The sequence below is a fragment of the Chroicocephalus ridibundus genome, chromosome 1 (assembly GCF_963924245.1).
Source record: "Chroicocephalus ridibundus chromosome 1, bChrRid1.1, whole genome shotgun sequence".
Taxonomy (NCBI): domain Eukaryota; kingdom Metazoa; phylum Chordata; class Aves; order Charadriiformes; family Laridae; genus Chroicocephalus; species Chroicocephalus ridibundus.
Genome location: NC_086284.1, coordinates 180,044,157 through 180,068,196, shown reverse-complemented (window position 1 = coordinate 180,068,196; position 24,040 = coordinate 180,044,157). Strand labels below are relative to the sequence as shown.

The following is a 24,040-nucleotide window of genomic DNA, read 5'->3' as shown; positions in this document are numbered from 1 at the left end:
TTGTGTTCTGGTTCTGTTAGCAGAGCTGTGGTGATGCTATTCTTTTGCTAATACGCAGCAGTGAGCAGTGGGAGGTGATAGTATTGCATTGGACACAATTATGTGGCGATGTTTCTTTTAAGGTGTTACTGGACCCATTGGAAATCTCCTGGCTAGTCATAGCCACTTCAGTTTGCTCTGTTTCCTTCTTCAGAAATGTAACCATTGCTGTTTATTGGTTGCTGTCTTTTAAATGGAAACAAAGTACCTTAATTAATTGCCTCAATACTGCTAGAAAACTTACAGTAAATGTATCTGATTAATCTGGGCTTTATATCACTTTGGGGTGATTCTAGGTTTAATGCAGTTTTTACTATTTTTATCATTATCCTTCTGTCACAAGTACTCTGATCAGTTTTGTTTACTTGCAATACTGCCTCACAGATATCATCAATTGAAAACAATGGGAAAATCACAGAATCGCAGAACGGTAGGGGTTGGAAGGGACCTCTGGAGATCATCTAGTCCAACCCCCTGCCACAGCAGGGTCACCTAGAGCAGGTTGCACAGGAAAGTGTCCAGGCGGGTTTTGAATGTCTCCAGAGACGGAGACTCCACCACCTCTCTGGGCAGCCTGTGCCAGTGCTCTGCCACCCTCAAAGTAAAGAAGTTCCTCCTCATGTTTAGGTGGAACTTCCTATGCTCAAGTTTGTGCCTGTTACCCCTTGTCCTGTCCCCGGGCACCACTGAAAAGAGCCTGGCCCCATCCTCCTGACACCCACCCTTTAAGTATTTATAAATCCAATATTCTACCACATCAAACTTGTGTAAAGTGAGGGTTGCGTTCTGATGTCTGGAAATTTGGTGTCTCTTGTCCTTGCACCCCTTAAGCTGACCTTATGGTTGATAACAATCTGCTACTCTGATCGATGGAGCTAAGCTCACTATGCTGTTTGATAAGTAGAGCTAATGTTCAATACTTAGCTTCTTTCTAATACTTTTTTCTCAGGATGCTGCACTGAATTAGACTGAAGTCAGCATCCATTCTGTAGCCCATGGCTTAATGAAGTTTGCATTTGTCTGTCTTCATGAATGAGAAGTAGAGACTGACGGACAATCCTGAATGCAAATCCGGATATTTTGAATCTCTTCTGGTCTCTAGTCATCCAGGTTGTTCTGAGAAGCCTTGGGGTGCTGAGGTGGAGCCAGAGATCTCTTAAAAGAGAATATGCCGTGAATTTTCTGTTCAGTCTGTGGGTTTCAAGTCAGAACGCATCTGTGTGTGGATTTGCACTACAGATGAACCACTTTCGGTTACTAAAAAATGAAATCGGGACCTTGGATGATTGCATCCTAGTACTAAATTACCTCATTTAATCTTTTTAAATGTAATAATGTGGATATGAGCTTTTCCAGTGACTTCTGTTTGGCATTTCAAAGACTTGTTGCTGTGACTGTTAGGAACACTGGTTAATTCTTTATCAGTCTTAAGAAAGGTGCAAGTACTCAAGTTAGATGACTTCCATCATGTAATTTGAACAAAGACAGTGGTAACCAACAAGCCTAATTTGAGAGTACTAAATCTGCGTACTTGTTTGTGCAGAATTTGTATTTTGTCTGCAAGGAACAATGGATTCATGTCGATCCACCTGCCTAAATTGGCAGTGTGCTTACTTGGATGGACCTTTAACTACTCAATGGAAATGCCACCAGAAAAACAAATTGCACTGCAGGAGTGTACAGGAGACTGTAACACGTCTATAAATGAAACTGTCCATAGATCTGAGGATGCGGTAAATAACAAATTACCAGTCATTAATTGAGATCATTTCAATGAAGCCTGGCTTAGGTGATAGAAAATCAAATGTTTTTTCCAAACAAAGCTTTTTTTTTCCCTTTACCTTCTCCCTTATTTCCCTAATGACTTGAGATACATCATTTTGTTGTTTTGTTTCACATGGGCACACTAGTGCTACAGTTGTGCTACAATTTATAAATGTACTTAAGTTTAACCACCTACAGAAGTATTTGTGGGAATGTGGCCAACAGGTTAATTATTTTTGCTAGTTGCTTGGAAGAGGCACTAGCTTTTTTTGCGGGTTTGATGCCCACGAGCTATTTTTGGAAATCATTAGCAGCAAACATGAAAAAATGAGAGTTATTTTCATTTTTTTTCACACTTGAATGTCTGATAAATGTAAAACAATAAAATGGATCCCTTCTTCTGGGTTCTCAACCCCTAGAAGTTTTAATTACTGAAAAAATTCAAGCATAGCTATTCGTGCATTTTGAAATGTTACTGGAGCTTTGCCAGCTAATGTCAGCCAATGTTGCTGAAGTGATTTAACTAATTAATAGGTTGTTACAACATTTGAGTAGAATCTTGCACTCAAGTCAATAAAACTCTTTAAGGAGGAAGAAAACACTGTTGAGTGCATGAGTTAATCAAGGAGTTAGTGCTCTGAAAGACCATCTGGGGAGTATGTCTGCAAAGAGAGGGTTTTGTCTTGTGAAAGGAAAAACTGGGCTTTATGGGGCAGCTGGTTCAGGTAACATTTTTACCTTCTGACTTCAGTGTATGATCACAATAAAATGACCCTATATAAAGCAATTACGGATTAGCAGTAATTAATTTGCAATCCTTAGAAGTTAGATAGGTTTGTCTCCAATTTTCTCCCTCAGGAATGGTCTCTCCACAACCGTGCAAAATGATTGAACAGAAAGGACCATATTTTTTTGTTGCAAAAACTTGCCAGAAAGGGCAAAACAAGTCATATCTACTCAGAGATTAGTCTCACAAAGAAGTGCTTAACTCACCACTCAGTCATTAAAATCAGTGTTGAAGAGCTGGAGTGTGCTAGTCGTGTGGTCAGTTGTGGGATATCTGCCGTCGGAAGGGGAAGGAGCAATAGCAGTAGCCATCACTTGAGGGATGATGTATTCTCTGCCTGCCTCAGTCAGACCCGTGCGATGCCTGAAGCTCGGAAGCACAGGACTGGGGCTGAGGAGACCTGGCGTCTTCTTTCATGGCTTTACCACAGATGCCCTGAGTAGCCACATCCCTGTTTAATATCCCCTGAATTCAACGCGTGTCAGGCACCTGAATGTCAAGCCCATCACAGTTCTGTGCCGTGATTTTTAAGGGGAAATTCCACCGTTTCTCTTCAGACCGAGCGTGTGCTACGGCAGAGCATTCTCCCCTCCTCCGTGTGCACGGTGGTGCCAGCAGCATGGCTCCTGGAGTTTGCAATAGAGAACAGGAATATAAGCTTTGGGACTGCCATCTTCAAAAAATAAACTTTGTGTCGTGCTGTTCATTATAACACAATCTGTAGTACACATCTGCCAACAAAGTACCAATACTTCATTATTTCTTATCTGAGCCTTGTAACCTATTAAACAAGACTATAAATATAGCCATCAAGAAAAATAGGCTTAAGTTAAATGTTAAATAGTTGCAAAAATAAAGAATAATGTTTCTGATTAATTTTCTTTGTGAAATAGTACCCTAAATGGTATTGAAATTTGTCACTTAATCAAAGAAATGTCTAAACTGTGTGCAATTACATTTTAAAAAATTAGAACACAATTTGCCCAGAAGATAAATAATTACGGTCCAATTTTATAAGTGTATCTCCAATTGTTAGAACATACTTTAAATAGGAGCAAGTATGTACCAATTAATTATAACTTAGAAGATTATTCTTAGCTCATTGTAGAGCTCTATTATTCACTCTTGAAAAAAAATCCCTGTAAAGGCACAGTGCGATTTTAATTAATTTTTTTCTCACTGTTTAATTTTTAACTTTTTTCCCAAAGTGTTTAATTTTTAAACATGAGCTCTGCTAGCTACATATTTCATTCTCACCATCGTATCTCTTAAGCAAGAAAAATAAAAGTTAAATAAATTGGATCAGTATTCAAATAAAAGACATTTAAAGTGATGCTTTCAAAAGTTAATCTTTATTCTTCTGAAGTATCCATCAATCATATTAGCCCTTTAAAAATGAGAGCAGCCTTGAAGGCCCAGACGAAGTTTAATGTAACAAGGGGATACGTTCTGCAGTGTTACTACCTAAGCGGTACTGAGACAATGGCAATTTTTATTCACTTGATTCATTAATGCAGGGGGCAAACATTCCACATGCTGATCTAGTGCCTTGGAACTGCAGTTTCAGAACAACGTTTTCCATGAAGCTATAAAATTGGTTGGATGATATTGAGTAGGGTTGCTGCAGCACCGCAAGTGTGCTGTTATGGACTTGGTGGCAATGGAGTTTTCTTAGCAAGAAACATGGTGATGTCTAGGCTACGGGCATGGGATCGGTGCCTCCTTCCTTCCCAGAGCACGCAAATGATCCTGCGGTTACTGACTGCACTGCTGCTAAAATCGTGAGTGTTGACACTTAGAATGTAAAAGATGGAGTAGCTGGGAAAGCCCATTGAATTTATGTGTTTTACTGTAAATATTAAAGACATAAACCTCACAAGTGAGGAATGCTGACCTTTCTGGGGTTAGACTTCCACTTCTAGGAACTTCTGCTGTTGATGTACTTCCCAGTCTTTCCAGCACACAGTTCCTACCTGAAATAATGTGACAGTCCTTCCAGCACACAGTTCCTACCTGAAATAATGGGGCAATCAACCAAAATAGAATTACCTTTTCCAGGTGCCTTATAGTTCCTTAGAGTATCTGTTGTCTAAGTCGCATCTCTTGCAGTAAACCAAAGATAGTATTTCTGCCGGCAAAGCTCAGACAGCACTATCTGTGCTTCTAAAAAAATGATTTAGTGTTTGTCTATCAAGATATAAAGTTCTTCCTTCATTGAAATAATGCTTGACTGGGTTCAGTTGTTCTTCATATTCAGCTATCATATGATAAGACAGATCTGGGGCAACGGGTTGTTTGGTCCCACAGTCAGGATGGCATCTCTTAGTCCTTTTGGTTTAGCATATGGCTGCTGTCAGTGTATTAAATCCCAAATTAAAAGCAAAAAGAGACATGAGCTGGTAAGGAAGTTGTGCATTAAGGAGAAATAACCTAGCGTACCAAAATCAAGACACAATTATAATACCACTTTCATGTACTGTGCAGTGTATGTGTATATGGCTGCATATTTATGTTACTGTAGTTGCTGACCCGAAGTTTTGAGAGAGTTGCAGTTATTTAGAAAACTTTAAGCCTCATTCTAAGTTAATATAAACCAACACAAAGGCAGCACCTAAGTATCTGCTCCGTTAATTGTAGCATGTCTTGATTTCCTGTGTTTAAATATGTAGTCTTAATTTTCTGCACTAGACTCAATTATATGCAGTTTCCTTTGCATGCACTTTTTGAAAGAAAGGTTAAATGGGGGAAAAATAAACTGCTGATGTTCATTAATGTTTGAAATATCGCAACAAGGGCTTAATGATAGACTTTCAAGTAAGAAGTACAAATTCCATTACAGTGAAATGGAAATTCAGCACCTAGCACACATGGATAATTCTGTAAATGTCAACCAAACTCAAAATTTACTAATGTTAACTCAGTTTTTGAGAATCAAAGCTCAGTAATATGGAAAGGCTAGTGAAAGTGATAACTTTTCTTTACTGCCCATGTATGTTTAAACACTATTTCTTTTAATGGATCTGATCAGCTTTAAGGATTTTCTGATTTCTTTGGTCCTGGTGTAGCAGTTCTACAAGGACCACAGAAACAGTTGCATAGACTATACATAAGCCAAAACCTACTGATCCTGGGCAAATCTGAGGAGAAATACTAACTTTTTTGAGTGCAAACCTTTTTAGGTGGTCTGATCATTGAGGGAAAAAAATCTAAGAAGGTAATGGGAAGCTTCAAGAGGGAGGAACCTGAGACCTGCGTCTCATCTGTATGTCGGTGACATCTAGGAATTGCTTGAGCTGTGTGGTCATAGCCATAGCAATGCTGATTGCCTGGCAGGGCTCGGGACAGGCATGTTCTCATGCAGCAGTTTGGTGGTGGGAGGAGAAGAAATGGTAAGACCTTGAACCATGCCAGGATCTGCACTGTAGTACCAATCTCCCCTGGCCAGATGGAAGCAGTTCATGGCAGACAGGAGACGTTGCACCACTGATTTTGCTTTAGAAGGCAATATTGCTGGTGTGTGCCGCGCATAGTTAAAAGTTTCATATTCCTAGCAACTTTAAAATGGATTCCTTTTCTCTTGCCTACCCTTTCAGTTTTGCTTTGGAGAGTTTACTCCTGAATAAATGTCTGGGTTTGTCTCCGTCTAATGCAAAATACTTCAGCACTAGTCAAGGCAGCCCTTTGTGGCTCTGTTAGCAGGGGACTCTGCTAAAAAATCTCCAAGAAGCAGCACTATCCTGAGCCATGTCAGCTCAGCAGAAGCAAAATTCACGTGACTGTCTGCATGTAAACCTGCAGATTCCCCCTCTGAGCTGATGACTACACTTGCCAGAGAAAATGAATAAAACCTCAACCTCAAGGCTTTTTTACTACTCAGAAAAAGCATAACAAAAAAGCAGCAGGCATTAATTCCCCAAAGTTCTTCAGCCAGTAGGAGGAGGAGTGCCCTTTTTATCAGAGTTTTGCCTTAATTTAGCTACCTATTCCTTTTACTGTTTTTCTCAAGAAACCGACATAGTTGTTGGGACCAGCTAACCCCATAGAAGGAACAACAGTTTGTAACCCTTCACAGTCATCAATATATGGTTTCTTACCTTGCCTACATCCTTCTGAAGTGCTGAAGAAGAACCAAGACTTTGAAATGCTGAAAAGCCACACTGGATTCTTTTTCCAGGGACTCAGACATGGACAAAGAGATCATCTGAAGAGAGCTCACAGAGCCCAATAATAGAAAATTTCAGTGAAAGAAAGTGTTTTGGTTTTTGTTTTTTTTTTTTTTTCTGGAGAATGAATAGATGGGAGTAAAAGAACTTCTTTGTTCTTGACTGGGATAGCCTGGTCTATGGTATAAGACTTTGGTGGAAGTCTTGTAATTAAAGTATTGATGTAACCTTTTCTTTCTGTGTTGTGTAAGATTTGATATCAGATTTTACAGAGGTAATTTCACTCTTTGTCCCACTCTATTACTGCCCAGACACTGACAGGAGCTTTTTGTACTTCCAGATTTTCTAAAGAGGTCTTGCATATGAGGTTGCAGAGGTGTTTCAGCCCAGCTATTAGTAACTATAGAGAACTGTATTTTGGTATAATTTTTACCAACAAAAACAGGGCATTCTTTCCTGCAAATCAGAAACATATTTCTCTGAGTAATGTCCAGCTTTGTCTGCAGGAATCCCCTTTAGCTCACAAATGTTTCAGCTTCTATGCTTGTATAGGAAACATAAGCAGGACAGGAAATTGAAAACCTGGCTGAGATCTTTTATAGAAAAAAATGGTACATAGGCACATCCTATACTAGGTCTGATTTTAGCTTTAAGAAGCTTTCATTTAAATGAAATCTGAGTTTATATTACTTGAGCAGTAGTGACAGCTCACAATCATCCTATGGCATAGCTGGTTTTGTACTGGTACTAGTATACTGCAGAAATGAAAAGATCTTTCTATTTTCTTCACTCCTGAAAACACCATTTTTAAGTAGCATTGTCTCAGTACATCCTTCCTTACTTGAATGTTACTATATGAAGATGGAGTGCTTCACAGCACAAGCAAGGAGGAGTTTCTGGCTGATCAGCTCCTCTCCTAAAACCTCAGACAAGAAGAGGAGATTTGGCTTAGAGCCCAGCAACAGAGCGATAAGATCCTGTGCTAATTTGGAAAGCTTATGTTACCTGTCCTGCAGGTTATGTGGCACATTATGTGTTGATGAACTGGATGACCATAATTTATAGTCTCCTGACAATGTGACAGCATTATGAAAAGAGTGGCAAGCATGTGTTACCCATTAGAAAATCCATTAGGATGGCCTGGAAGATTTTGTTGGCAGTAAAGAGAAGCAAATGTTAATTTAAAAAAAAAAAAAAAAAAAAAAAGATTACTGTTGCACTTTAATTTTGGAGTCTTACAAATGTAGTCATGTTCCTACTTTGTTTCCAGTATCAGGAGGCTGCTTATTTACCACAACTATTACTTATTTCTGTTGTAGAATCCCACTCAATGTGAGAGACATTGTCTACTGTACAGGAGTTTCACTGATGGATGAAGACGTATGGGAGTTTATTTGGATGAAATTTCATTCCACCACAGCAGTGTCTGAGAAGAAAATATTATTAGAAGCCTTAACTTGCAGTGATGACAGAAACTTGCTCAACAGGTATAAAAATATTTTATATCTGTATCTAACCATTAACAATAATCACTTACAACATTTATGGATCATCACTTGAGCTTTGGTCTAATTGAAAGAATGTTGCTTTTGAAGCGCAGGCTTTGAACAGACAGTTTAAACTGTCTTATGTTTTTGCATTAATGCGTATGAAAACTGACACATACTATGTCTTTTCACTTGTAGATTTCCTATACTCATTGGAAATGTTTGAAATCCTGTAATAATTAGTGTTATTTTTTTGTTAGCATATCCTTTATTTAAATGTATTGACCAGTTTGATCTTACTGACTTCATACAAATGCACATGTAAAGTTCCACTCAGGTTTCACTGAAATCCTTTTGCATCAAGATTTTTCTGATTCATGAATGTGTCTTTGGAATCATAGAAATAAACCACTGAACTCACTTGGAGGCTTAAACACGCTATTTGGCAGTTTTGTTTTTTTGTTTTTTTTTCTGGGAATTTTCTGATCTGCTGTTGTTAGACTATGTGTTGGTGAAACTAAATAGGATTTTTTTCCCTTGTTTCTCCCACTAGGCTTTTGAACTTGTCTCTCAACTCAGAAGTTGTCCTGGATCAGGATGCAATTGATGTGATAATCCACGTAGCTCGAAATCCACATGGAAGGGATCTTGCTTGGAAGTTTTTCAGAGAAAAATGGAAAATATTAAATGCTAGGTAAGGATAAGAAGTCTAAATTTATTTACATTTTCTTATGTTGATGTAATTCCTGCAAGTATTGTATATGTATGTATTCATGTAAGTTCCTGAATCAAGTCCATTCTCTTCTAATCCATAAATAGAGATGTCTCTAAATACAAAATACATACATATGAGGCATAAATGCATTTATTCATGGATTATCACACACATGCATAGAAACATGTATCTCTTAGCGATCATCTGTATATATATCTATTACTGTATTGTGTCTGTGCTTATGATAATGAATTCTATCTGCACGTCAAGTGCCGCAGTTCTTCTTTTACACAGATAAAAAAGCAGCAGTTCCCAAAGGAATTTTGCTGATTTTAAGTCTGATAGAAAAAAAATATTTTCAAGAACATTATTGCAGCTGGGGGAAAAAACCCTAAACCCTTTTTGAAAGATTTCCATTTTCAAAAGGATGCTAATATAGTGTCATCCCCTTTCCTTCCACTCTGTGTTTCAGGTGAGTTTCAAGTAATAGAGGAGCGACATTTCGAATTAAAAATAGGTGAACAGGATGAAGACAGGGTTGTTCCTTATACCTGCTTCTCTTTCTCTTTGAACAAGCGCGATGTGCTCCTACTCAGAAGCCCAGTCAACATTTTAAAATCCTTTTTGATGAAGATTTTGATATTAATTTGGTGAATGAGAAATTTCTTTAGGGACAGCCTGAGCGTCTGAAAGATTTCACAGCAGCTCATCTGATACTGACAGATTAGATGGGACTACAACTCGGATGAGGTTCAAGTTCTTGAAGGCAGGTGTCCAAGAACTTCAGACACCCCATGCCAGGCCACTCCCATGGTGTTGGCAGGAAAAGTATTGGAGATCTGTTCCATTCTGCTCTTCTGAGGAGCCATCTAGTGTACCACAGAATATTCAAAATGGTATATTTAAGATGCTGTATTTAAGCAACTAAATCCTAGTGCCTGATGAATACAGGTACAAACTTAGTATAGGTTTCATGGCATCAAAAGAAGAGTCAAGGAAACTCGGAGACTCTGCAACTTCCCTAAAGATTCAAAAAGTTGTTCATGCTGGTTTGGATAATACTTTATAGTATAGTGGGATTTTAGAAGAACTTCAGCTGAGAAAATAGGTTTGAGCTGGAATTGGTTTTGGAAGTTTATATTGTAGGAACATACTTTTTGAAAGCAATTTCCAAAAAGCTGAAGGGTTTAAAAATTACGAATCCTCTGCTTATGGTATGATTATTCCAAGAACTGGACTTTTACACAGAAAGTGGATGGCAGACCCATTACTATTATGCAACCCAGCGCAGTTAGTTATGCTCCCAATAGCAAACAATTTTTCAGGTTCCTCCAGGGATTTATACAGAGTTTAGGCATAAATCTGTCAAAATCTGTATTGCTACAAACACATATGCAGAAGTTGTGTCCTGCCTTAGCAAGTACGTTCGTCTGACAGCCTAGCTAACACCTGTGAATTTTGAAGTGGACAAGGTTAAGCAGTGTAGACAAATGGACAAGAGATAGAAAACTATGCCACATGCCAATTTTTTTGTGCGTTTTAATTTTAAATAGCTTAACTTCACCTAAAATTTGAATTTTACTTATCTGACTGGCTTGGAATGCATCACTGTGATCTGAGCTCCTAACAATCAGCAAGGCCTCATCAAAAGCCTGTTACTGTCCTTTTTATAAGGAGAAAACAACAGAGAGTCTGTCTCTTTGCCCAACACTGATTTTATGTTATCTACATTCAATTTTGATCCCCAAACACAAGTCAGAGCCACCAAAAGGATTGTCGCAGTTGCATTTTTCTGAAAGGCACATCCAGTTGAGTTTCTATCAATCGCCAAAAGATTCAGCGCAGTGGAATTAAATAGTTCATGCAAGCTCTACATATGTGATGTATATTGAAAATAACTTTGTAATTATAGATTAAAACCTTTTAAGGGGGACTTTGAGAGGGTGGAATTAGTCTAACACTTTGCCTCTTAATGTTCAGTGAAACAGTGACATGATAGAATGCAAAATTAGGCTTCTGATTTAAGCTTGCCACACTAGTACATTTTTAAAATGCAAGCTTTATTGCAGAATTGTAGTTCAAGTATACTCTGTCCCAAGGCATCATTTTTCTACAATTATAATTTATTATTTAATTTTATTTAAAATTAAAATACTAAGGTGATAATAAGGTGGTATCTCAATGGCATTTTCCATTGAATTTATTATAAAAGGTGTTGACGTTTGAGATAGTAATATGAAATAGCTGAGGGTGATTAAATTATACTATAATGCTGTTTCCTCTAACTTTAAAACACAGCATGTCAAAGAGTTATAATGACAACAAAATATTGTTATCCCTTTATATTTTTACAGTATGCTTGTATTCACATTGTCCAGAAGATATTGATAATGTATAAAGTCTTCAAAATCACTCATATCCCATTTACGAAGGTCACTTAGAGAAATTGAGGTGCTTAACAAGTCTTTCATAATAAATCAAAAATAAAATTCTGAAAACAGTAATTGAAAATACTCTGCTTGAATTCCTGTTACGTGAGCGTGTGCTACCTTGGCTCCTAAATCATTTTCATCATGTGTGCACATGTGTGTCTGTGTGTGAAAATTTAATCCAACATCTGCCTGTAAGAATCCCTTCATTCTCAAGTGCTGAATCATTTGCCAACATTTGGGAATTTGACAATATTTGGGAAGCCATTTGCATCTGTCCAAAGTTAATTGACTATGCTGCCTCTCCAGTTGAGTTCGCATGGGCGCAAAGCCTGTACAAATGTGAGACATTGGAGGTTCACATCCCCAGAAGTAAAGGAGCAGGTGGAGAGCCCGTGACTCCAGGATGATATTTCCAGGGAGCTCAGGCATGTAAGGTCCTGGTTCTGCAATGCTGTTGTCTTTCCTGTGAAGGAAATAGAAAACAGGTTTCTGTCAACCTATTCTGAGAGGTGGCTTTTCTAGATTTTTTGCCACCAGAGCCCGTTTAGAAATTGCTGTTAGTGTCTGACTTTTTACCAAGTATACATAATGGGCAGTAATCAGCACGGGAATTCATGAAGGTATCATTTTCAGTGGAAGGAATTCTGCTACTGCTTGTTTGCACCGTGGCTACGGTACAGGCTGGAAGAAAAATAAAATCCCTGCAGCTGTTTTTATGAGGTCACTTCTGTAAAGTGGATTGGTAACCTTGTCAAAAGACCCCATCAAGAGGAGCTTCCAATTTTCCAAGCAGTCAATTATGAGACTAAGCTGAGACTGTAATAATAAAGGGCTTTGTTAGAAAGCCTAAACGTGCTTAAAGGACCATGAAATCCATCCTTCCCATAGGAGGCGTTTGCCTCTGGATGTCTGTATATGTCAGTGTGACTGAAGTTTTGGAAAAAGAGATGTACTTGCTGAAATATCCGTGATTAACTCAGTTATTAGTGGTAAGGGAGTAGGATTTTTGATACCTATAACTGTGTTTCCCCTCACACAAGCTCAAGGTACCAAGCAACACAGTGTACACCTTCCCTAAAACAGAATTTTCTCAAAGAAAACACTGTTGTCTTCCCTCTCCCTCTTTCTCTCGCTTTCCATGGGGCTGTCACTCCCCCTTTCTCTTTCTTTCTCCCTTTTGAAAGGACTGTGGCTTACGGTACCTGAGCATTTAAGGGTAATTAGTTTAGGATTAATAGAAGCAGAACAGAAAGGTGTGACTGTACTGGTTCATTTCACTTTGAATTTCGAATCCCTCCTCTAAATGAGCTTGTAAAAGCAAGGTATGATCTGAATTGTTCCCCCAGATAAACTTAATTGCAGCGGTCTATTGGTATTACTTACACTTGTCTGACAGGAGAGCTGGATTCCCTATCTTGAAAACAGTCAGGTTCAGATTAGCTAGATATTGCTTTGGATGTATGTGCAGATAAAGATAAGGACAACTATTTGTCAAGTGCCTTTTGCTATGCTGAATGACATCTAACTGGAACAAAAGACTTGCTCTCGGTTTACAGTTGAGTTATATTCTTCATGCTAGAGACTTTGAAAAAAACCAAACCCACAAGCTATTCCAACGTGAAATGCAAAACTTGAGGAGTAGTCTGGTTAATCTTACAAGTGATGTAGATTCTTCATTTGGGGGATTGAAAAAAACTTCTGGAAAAGCAAGTGGAACAGTAGGATTTGAATGGCCAGTTTCAAAGCAACTACCTGCAGAAGGTCATTGCTGATTGCTGCTGAATATCCTACCCTTTAAATAGGCCTTGACCAAGCTTTCAAATTTTCATTCCAGGTTGGTTCTTTGAAGATGCTACATCATGGCCCAGGGGATTATTTTAGCAGTATTATTCTCTATCAGTATTATTTATTTTAATTATCAGGTTCTGGAACAGGAAAATTTGATTCAGTTCACTTATCGAGAGGCTATTTGTAATGTAGATGAGGTGTATGAATAAAAAATGCAGAGAAAGCTGCAGCACTTCAAAAGGTCTGGTTTAATGGTACAGCTAGAAGATTTCCTCAGAATATTTCTCCATAGTTGCTGCTCTGCTTTTTCTTTAGCACCTGTATTTTGAGCTGCTTGGTGTTATTACATGGCAAGCTGTTTCATTAAGCATGAGGTGTTGTGGTTTGGTCCTCTCCTCTTCTGGAGCTCTCAGCTGCGGCTGCTCTTAAGCCCATTCTGCTTAGTAGCATCCAACTAAAAGTTAACTACAAATAGCTTGGCCTAGAAGGAGGTCTCAGTCCAGGTTTTTAGCGTGAAGCACTGGAATACCAGTGTCCAATTCCAGTGCTATTTCGTTGGATCCCCAGACTCAGTCCCATGTCTTCTCCCTTGCTTACAGAAGACGGCTTTCTAATTTTCAGCTGGCCTGGCACTTGCACTAACCCTCTGTGCATCTTCTTTTTGCCCTTGCAGGTATGGAGAAGCATTATTTATGAATTCGAAACTTATCAGTGGGGTCACGGAATTCCTCAATACCGAAGATGAACTAAGAGAGGTAATTTTTAAATTACTTTTGGCACGTCAGGCTGTGTTTGTTGTAAGAAGGGAGCAGGGCAGGAGCACTAAGGTGTAGGTATTCCAGGAGCTCTGGCTGCTCAGCTGGAGTCGCAGGAGGATGAGGAGCAAATTGCAAAGGCAGCCAAGTGCATAGAGGTGGTGGTGTCAGGAGGTGGACAGTGCAGGCACTTCCCTGTGCTTGGCTGGAGATGTAGGTTTGCTTCTTTTCTCTTGACTATTGGTTGAGAAACTAAAGATGAAATCTTTCTATCCACATTACTTTACGGTGCAGAGTGCAGCCCTAGAAAACCCCAGTGTTGAAAGTAAAAGCTGCCAGATGTCCCTGCTTCCTGCAGGGGAGGTTGGACTAGATGATCTTTAAAGGTCCCTCCCAACCCAACACATTGTATGATTCTATGATTCTCTGTTTTTCTTTTGCCTACACTATTTCCATGTTAGAGAAGCCGTTAACCCCATACTCTGGCCAAATGACACCACAATAATTTGTTCTAAATGCTAAGTACTTCTTATTTAGATTGCAAAGATTTCTCATTTTAACGTAACATCTGCCCTGAATGAGGTAGTTGTGCGGCTGTGTTATGCTCTGCTTAGCAGCTGCTCAGCATTACCCCAAATGGATCGAATGATTCTTATGCAGCATAATCATCATTAATTGAACTCTGATTGTGCTATGATATTTTGTGGCCAACCATTTGTCTGCACTCAAGTCTAGTGGCCTCAGGAACTTATGGAAGCGCCGCAGCTGGTTTCCTCAAAGCTACCCGGGTGGGAAGGACAGTGTTGGCCAGATGGAATATCTGCCCAGCACAAGGAAGCCTTCTGTACTCTCAGTTTCCACCTGCGTGATAGTATTGGCAGGCTGCCTGTTTATACTTCACCTAAAACACACTGGCCTTGTAAACATTTTGGTATAAAAAGTACAGAGATCAGGTGAAGTCTGATTTGATAGTTTCCAGGTCCCTCCCATGCTTTTAACTGTGGTGGGAACGAGATGGTTGCAGGATCAGCCTTTTCAGTTTTGAGCCCATGCACAAAGAGATGTTGTTGGAAGTTAGATTTAAATAAACAAGGTGAATTTGGCGGCACTGGGAAACAAAAATTAACTAGTTATGAATAAGTGTTGCTAAAACCACCTGATTTTATACAAGTCAACAAAACCAGCAACCTACTGTGCAGATCAGCCTTGCAATTCTTCCTTAAAAAGAACAGTAATTCAAAGCACACACACATGTCAGCTACAATAATCTGGGTGATAGTGCTATAATTTGCGTATACACAAGAACAGAGCAGGGGCCTTTTCAGGCTGCTGGAAAAAGATCAAAGTTTTCTTATAAGGGAAGGAATCTGTTTCAAGCATTCAAAGATCATCAAATGAGTGCCCACCTGCTATTTTGCCATTCTCTTCACACTGTAACCATCCCTTCCTTTTCTAAACAACCAGCCTGTATTATATCATCAAAAGGGTTCTGCAAATCAAAATGAAATAGATTTGTTGTGAAGCTTGATAAAACCAAAGGGCATCAGGGCCGCCTTCTGCTGATATTTGCACCTAAACCCGAATTAGAAGCATTTCCAGTGCTCCCAGTTTGGTTTCTTAGGGAGCAATGAAAGTTTAGAGCAACCCAGGTGTCTATGCAGTGCAGCAGCTGGGCTGCAGGAGAGGAGGAGGTAATGATATTAATGTGGTCCGGCACTGACATGTCAATATCTTCCAGTGCAATTTGAAGCAATTGCATCACATCTAATTGACGTTCTGCTGTCTTATTACATTTCCTAATAAATCTTTCTACACGATACTACATTTACTTCAACAGTGATTGCGGAGGTTTGTCCTAAATGCCTGACTTGTTTGTGTGCCCTGGAAATGCTTACTTTCTTTCTTTAGTTTCTGCAAATTTAACCTGTTCACTTGTATTTCCAGCTAAAGAACTTTATAAAGAGTTACGAAGAGGGAGCTGCTGCCTCTTTCTCTCGCGCTGTGGAAACAGTGGAAGCCAATGTGCGGTGGCAAAGGCTCTATAAGGAAGAACTGTTCCAGTGGCTAAGAAAATCCTTGACACACTAATATGTCTTTCCAGCCGACTATTTAACATGAAGCTCTGCAAGAGGAAGAGGAGACATTTTAGGAGTGTTCAACATTAAAACCATGGAGAAAAGATCAGATTGCAGGGAGAAGGTTTTTTTTTTTTCCTTTTTTTTAATTGTGGGATTTTTTTTTTTACACTGGGCTCTTGTGAAGTTATCAAGAAGCTTTTCAGGAGAGATCATGAATGCTTGTGAAATCCAGTCCTCAGTGTACACAGCCAAACATGATATTAAGTGGTGCATGTAAATGTTGAAGAAAAACAAACAAAAAAATCCTTCAAAGACTATTTTGTGCATGCTTGTACTGTCCCTGCCTGTATTCTAGCATGCTTATGTATAACAGCCACATTTTGTATGTGAGTTCCAGTTACATCAAAAGTTGGGCATTATACAAAGCACAAAGACTATCTACGACAATCAGTGTTGCAATGAACAAAAGGAAAGGAAGGAAAAGGAAATGCAGAAGGCTTCCAACTTGGGGCAGTACGAGATGTAAAGTCAGTTTTCCCACTAGCTGCCAATTAGTCTACCACTCAGATTGTCTCTTCATGATTACAAAGTCATTTCTTGAGTTGCCAGTTGCTGTATCTGCAGTCTCCATATTTCTGTATTTCAATAAGCGGCATAGTGAGCAAGGAGAGAGAAGAAGACAGGGCAGGGTGGAGAGAGACAACGAGAATGACAGAAAAGGACATCATCCATGCATTATAATTATATACATTTATTCACTGCTGATCAGTGGGACAGTGTAGTTTGTTAGCTGTGAATGTATGCAGTGTCTGAGGGGAGCTTTGCATTGATTGCACAATGAAGCATCTCTTCTCGGCAATTTTGCAAGGCAGTGGTATTCACGATGGGTCACCCAACCTGTGCAGCAGTAAGTTATGCAGCTGACAGTGCACAAGTATTATAAATAAACATAGGATTCAAACGGAAATTAGCAGACAGGGAGAATACTTTGCATGCAAAGACATAAAATTAACCAAGAGGGCGTTTTATTATGATAGACAGATCAAATTCTCGATGTGTGCAATACTGTTGCAAATACAGGATGCACAATTTATGACAACTTAGAAAAGTGAAATATGGACAAAGAGGGGCGTGTGTGTATGTTTATTTGTACTGGCTAATACCGAGAAAATGGTTTTCTTTCTGTTTCTTATATTTCACATAGACTGTTCTAGATAAGTGATGCTTTTCTTAATCATATGTTTGCTTCTTTTTTCTCAACTTTAATCCGAAAGATCAGTGATACAGTGGAACTGGTACTTGTACAATAACCATCTGGATAAAACTGATGGCGGCCAAATACTCTACCATGATTGCACCATGGATAAAAAAAACACCCAAAACTACAGAGAGTTTTCAGGAGACAGATTGCAGCAGCTTCAGAGGGGGAATGTAGCTGTACGACAGTGTTTCTTTATCCCATCCCAGCCTGTCACAACCATCCCACCACATCATGGCCCTGTACATTGGAAACATGTGGCCAGACGAATAGAGAACAGCCATTTTATCGTGTTGTTTCCTTCACAGGGTGTGGAAGTTACCAACGTGCTTTACAGTTGCCGTTGCTTATCCCCAGTGATTTGTGAATTCAAACGTTAGTGCACAAAGAACAAAACCAGATACTATCAGAGTTGCGTGGAGATGGTATTGTTTTCTGGGCTCTCGTTCCCATGGTACCCTGCTCCTCAAGAACTGGTAGACACATCCCATAACTAAGCTGTCATAGCCATCTTGAGCCTGTCATTTTGTGTCTTTTACTGTGCAGAGGGGGGCGTTTGAGAATTGGGTGCGTGAAATCCTTGCGTGGGCATTTGCTCCACTGTTTGGTGCTGTGTAGCACCGCATGTTACCTTGACCACATATAACCAGGAGAAGAGGGAATCCTATGCTCTAGTACTGTTAACTCTTTGCCTTATAGTAAGCCCCAAACCTTTGTGCGATATTGCAATGGTAGTGAACTTAATGCCCAGAGACATTATCATGTCCAAGCTGAGTGAAATCCTCCTCCTCCTATGTATTTTACCTACCTCACAGGGGTGTTGTGAGGCTTGACTAATGTTAACAAAGCGTTTGAATATCCTCTGATGAAAGGCAGTTAAAAGTGCAAAGTATTATTTTATGTGGTTGACCAAACTCAACCTCAATGCCAGTATGTAGCATCACATTTTTAATTTCTGATGAACAAAATCACATGCAGATTTGTTATAATAAAAAAGCAAGCCAAATATTCTTTGATATAACCTCTACCCTGTAATGAAGCCCAAAATAGCGATACCCAAAGAGTGTGCAGAAAACCAAGCCCTCAAATGTGAATTGCTTTGAGGATTTCAGAGAAAAGAAGTGTGCGTAATGGTCTGTCCCTTCGCAGTTTTATTCAAGATTATCTTTGATGACTTTTCTTTGTCAGCACCACAGATTACGCCACATACCTCCAGGATGCGCATAGAAGTTTCTGGTCTTTCCACTGATAAAGGGCAGGCTAACAATATGTTCCAAAGTCAAAAGTTTATTTCAGCCTGCGTGTTCTGCACAGTGCACAGAAATTTCCACTGTTGCTCATTTGAATTGAAGTTCTTGCACATTTAGCTGGTGTTGGATGTAAATTGATATTTTAGTGGCCTTGAGCAACTGGTCTACCACAGATACCAAGCCCTAGATGTATCTATTATACGTACCTATTGATGTATTGCTAATAAGTGTTGTATTCTGGTAATGTTCATATTACTTCTATAGCTAAGGTTGAGCTGGCCTTTCCATTATAATTCCCTTTTCTTTTATTTTTTATATTTTGTATTTTGCTGTTTCACACTGAATCAGGATTAAATTTACATGAATTAAATCAAAAAACCCTATAGCTGTTTTCCACAATATTCAACCCCTCTGCATTTAATTATGTCTTTTGAAACTTTTTCTAATAAGAACCTCCACACAGCTGTGTGTTAAAGAATAGTTGATACCTCATGGAAAACTCTAATACAGTCTGCTTAGAAAAATCTATTTATCTTATTGATTTTCTTTCTCCTTTACCAGTCCTTTTCTTGCTTTGTCCTTATCTAAAGATTGGCCCCATTTTTATAATTTGGATTGTGATTAGGAAGCCAAATACCCCGGACTTTTCAGCGTTTTCAAATCCAGGATTTAATTTTGTCCTTTCTAGTGAGAGGAGATGCTGCAAAATGTGGATCAAGTGTGGACGTGGACCTCACCCAAGCCCTGGGCATCATTTTATGGAGATTTGATGGGGCCTGCATCTCTAATCAGCCTTTGTATGACTCAGGATCCTTGGCAGTTATTAATTGTTATGGCTTACTAAATCATATAGAAAGACATATGAATAGACACGATTTTATGCCAGCATGACAATATACCTATTGTAAAAATACCTATTGTATTTTTATAACATTATCCACTACAAAAATCTCAGTCTATTACTTTGTAGCTGGTAGAATCATTCATGTGTCCACTGCTAATGGCTGTTAAAATGATAGTAGGTACATGATTTTGACTAGGGCAGAACAATGTGAAAACATTCTTCTGAAATGAAATGTCACTTCTGCTGTAACTAGGAGTACTTGGACATTGATTTTGATGAAAAAAACTTCATATGTCCTTAAGTACATCCAAATTTCTGACCTCTGATGGTCTTTTCAGTCAATATAGCAAGAATTCTGATATTATGTTGGAAACTGGTGAATTTTGTGTAGCTTTTGGGCTGTTGTGGATATGTCACTGAGCTTTACAGTGTCAAAGAAAATATCTCCACTGATGCAGAAGGGTGCTTTCACAGCAAAGATCCTGAACCATACAATTAAATCCTTAGTAGTAAAGAATAAAAAAAAAAAAAAAGAAAATTATATATTTCTATGTTCATGTGCAAAATCTTCTGTAGAGATAATTTTCCCATAAAATGTCAGTAAGTCTGATTATTTAGATAGAATAAAGTGAAGATAATATTTGCCTTGAAGATGAGGGTGCCTTTGTTTAGGTACCTGCACAATAAGATTTTGGTAGCCGATACTGAAGTCAATGAAAATATGCTTTGAATCAAATGTGCAACTGTCTCTCTGAGGAAGAATGTTGCGGCTTTGAAAACTGTTCATGTATTCAGTTGACTTACCACCACTTTTGTTGTGAGTACTCACCATATCAGGCTCCCTGTCCTAAAGCAGAGTTTATAGCCACAGTGTTAGCGTGAGCGTGAAGGAGTAAAAGGACCATCTTGCTTCCGAGCAGCCTGAATAGAGGCTGTTTGCCCAGCGTTGGATGGAGCGGTCCCAGAGCTGCTGGCTCCATCATCCACCACTGCCGCCAGCCCACCTGGGTCAGGAAGGCAGCTGGGAAACCATTGAAGTGCAGAAAGGCTCCATCCAAGTTTCTCTTAGATGGACAGGAAGGACAGAAGGTCCCTTTGCTGATTATGGGTGATCTTCAGAGGTTAGTGACATTGCCTTGTGCTAGCAGGAAACAAAGGTCCGGCTAGTGAGCCTGCACTGCACAGAAAAACCTAAATCCTGAGCTGTGGTCAATCCAACTGGAAAATGTTGACAAAAATACTTGTAAAGGTCTAGACTAATGTCCATTCTTCAGAACTAATTTCAAGCAGTCAAATATTTTGAATTTTCAAGTATGCATAAGAACACAGACAGTCTTTTCCTTTCTGATAGTTTTGTTAATGTTGAAAATGTGCCATGAGTTTCTTGGGACTTTTTTCTAATAAATGGTTTGGAAGGATGTAACTTCAAATTATTTGTGGTAATAATAGTAGTTACTGTACTAATGCCATCAAAAAACGTGGATGCGTGTACAAACCTGTATGGCACTAGTGACCGTGCAGTTCCCTTTTTGTATAGAAAACTGTAAAAAGTGGGCCACTTTTTGTTTCTCATGTGACTGTGGAACCTTCTGCCTGTCTTAAAACCAATACTGAAACCCAGTGAAACCACTCTGACTTGAGCAAGTAGTCCATGCTGACATGAGCAATTTAGTTTTCTGTGAGAAGGAAGGGGAAAAGGGAGTGCTATGTGTAAGGGTTTTTCACCAAAGTAAGGCCACATGCCCTAGTTGGAGAAGAATTTTAAAATCAAGTATATTTTGAAAAAGCTGGATGAACTTAGCTCCATCTTGTGTCTTTATGCTGGCAGTGGAGGGTAGCTTGACCTCAGAACACCCCCATGTGATGATGCCATTGAGGTTGGGCTTTATAGAACAGATACGGAGCCAGTTTCATTGAGGTGTGTTCAAGGAGAATCAACCCCAAGCGCTGCGGGTCAGACCCAATGTCCTTTCTCAAAAAAAAACCGCATTTATATTTGGCTGATTTGTAACTAGTGAATTAAGCGCAACTTTGCCAAGTGGCATTTCTGAATGCTTTGCTTATTTTGCGTGCACTGTTTCCTAAGGATATTAAAGCGATGTCGGTAGAGAACACAGTGGTGAGCAGCCCTGTGAGAGCAGAGGGGACTGACTGTGCTGCAGCCGGTAGTCACGAGCCAGGAGGCTTTAGCCAGAGTGCCCCAACGTTTCCTGGACAGCATCGCTTGGATTTGCCCGATAAGGTATGCCTCGGTGCAATGGACGAGGCCGAGAGCCAAGATGCAGTCTCAGTTCTCTGCGACACGTTTCGGTCCACTTAATATGTTCATTTCTGTAATTTCAAAACAACCTGTAGCCAAACTGACGACACGCATGTGACCGCAGATCCAACGCTGGCGCGCGGAGAGGTAGATCCGTTGAAGTGACTGATGTGAATTGCAGCTGAGGATCTAACCCATTGCTTTCAAAACAGCCCCCGGAGGTGATGGCTGGGCCGGTGTACGGGATGTTTCGCGTATTTGTATCTGTGTTTCAGTAGCACATATGGGATGACAAATGTCTTTTGGTTTCCTTTTGCTTTTTGTTAGAATAATACTTTGCGATCGGTTCAAATGTGATAAAGCTTTATAATATGTTCGGAGAACTGCAGAATACTGTGCTGTGAAGAGTGTGGCTACTACCCTCTCTTTTTCCTGCACACAGTAGATTTCAGCAGAGATGGACTTCCCTGGACTTAGACACTCTGTGAAACAAAAAATATTCTGACAGTTTCTAATGGAAACATCATTGTAATTACTGTATAACTACCCTGTACAAAGACAGCTTTATTATATGTGTAAATGTAATTTTGCTATGTTGTTTTTATGTTTGAGGGACAATAGGCTTTGGTGTGGGTGAGACGTATAGCCTTATAAAAACAGAGATTGTAGCTCCCTGTCTCATGTTTTGCTGAAAGGTGTTCAGTTGCTCTATTTTTGCAGAAGATAAACATAAACCACTTCCCTGAAAACTAATGATCTATTCCACTACACACACGTCATATGACATAAATGGATCATACTATTGAAAATAAAGGCTTGATAATAAATGGCATTATTTTCCCAAGAGGTAAGATTTTTTGACACCTTAAGAAGAGAGTCCTGCAGCTATTAATGCTGGCTATAATGGATGAGTCCCTCTATTAAGTCTGTCTCAGCCTTAGATTAATTCTGAATACTGTGATTAGAAGAACGTATTTTTCCATCACTTCTCAAATCTGTACTCTTTGGAATTCAGTTCTTTGTCAAATAAGAGGTGGAGCTGGCTCAGTTTAGGTACAGTTCACCAATGGTTTCACACAAGCGAGCCTTTGCAAGATCAGAATGCCATCTTCATTTAAAGGAAATGCAGATCATTGCATAATGTCATGGTTGTCTCTCTACGTTCCATTATATGCATGCGTGTATAGCTTCTAATTCTGGACCATTTTGCTTTGACAAAGCTTTCATGGGTTCTTTGTATTTACAGACATTAGTCAGAAGTTTCAGCTGGGCGAAGCAGTGGAACGTAGGCAGGGTGTGAGGCTGTCGAGGCTGACCACGACTCAGCCACCGACGTAGGCGTGTAGGCAGCCCCCCTGATTTCTGCGGGGTTAATCAAGTCCTTCAAATTCTGTAGCAAATCATGCGTCTGGCTGAAACAGTCTTTCTGGAGAGTGATTTAGGTTGCAACCTGTTTCTGCACAGGTTTTAGGTGCAGGATATAGTGTTGTGTTTTTGCTGAATTTAAGATCACAAGTTACTTTATACAGAGCCAATTTCTCTCTTTTCTTTTTTATAGAAAAACATATATTTTGCATATAGAGGGGAGATACTAACTGATTCTCAGTATACCTATAAACGCCAAATTTAACAAGGTTTTTCATTTATTGTTTGAAGCATCCTGGGATTTGAGAGTAAAAGCAGAATTATTCTTACAATGTTAATTAATGAATATTAAACTAATCAGCAATTTAAACCATTAGCCAGATGAAATATATAAATTTCTGTTACAGTTTACCAGAAAAATGTTTTTCTATGATATGCCTTTAAAAAAGACTCCATAAATACAAGACCGCTATGTGTTCAACATAAAATTTTTATTCCACTCTACCTAAGGACTGCCTAAATGGAATTTTTTTTTTAAATGAGAAACTTTATCTTCTGTATTTTAAGCAGAACAAATTTGAATTTTGTCTCTGATAATAAAATTTTGTATAGTAATGTGTAATTCATCACTGTCTTAATTTTCTGACGTGGAGGCATGGCTAAGATAAATAATACCCAGCCTTTTGATTATGTTCCTATTTCAGTTGAGATAACAGTTTAATAATGCTGAATAGATACACTGAGTTTTACAATGAAAAACATGCAAGAAAAAGTGTTTTTTGACGTGAGGAATTTGTCAAAACATATTAAAATCCTGGGACTAATAGAAAGCAGAGGTCCTCAGAAAATACAAAATTTGGGCTTGGAAGTATTCCTGAGCGCTCCAAGACCAACAGGACCAAGACTGTAATAGAGAGCAAAGTCTGTCTTGTGCTTTTCTAATTATGTAGATTTTGAATAAGCAGAAAAGATCTTTTCATTGGTAAAAGTGATTTCAACTGGAATGCAGTTCGAATGACTTTTTAATAGAGTCCTTGAATTCAGGCTATTATTTT

General features: G+C 39.1%; 1 protein-coding gene across 1 annotated transcript in view; it reads left to right on the top strand.

Moving 5' to 3' along the window:
- Positions 1-23,589, top strand: part of TRHDE (thyrotropin releasing hormone degrading enzyme) — a 226,017-nt gene extending 202,428 nt beyond the window's left edge. Inside the window, exons 16-19 of the mRNA XM_063322932.1 lie at positions 8,073-8,240; positions 8,794-8,934; positions 13,849-13,930; positions 15,875-23,589. Of these exons, the coding sequence (XP_063179002.1) occupies positions 8,073-8,240; positions 8,794-8,934; positions 13,849-13,930; positions 15,875-16,018 (535 nt within the window). The 3' untranslated portion in view covers positions 16,019-23,589. The remainder of the gene's footprint in view (positions 1-8,072; positions 8,241-8,793; positions 8,935-13,848; positions 13,931-15,874) is intronic.
- The last annotated feature ends 451 nt before the right edge of the window (positions 23,590-24,040 follow it).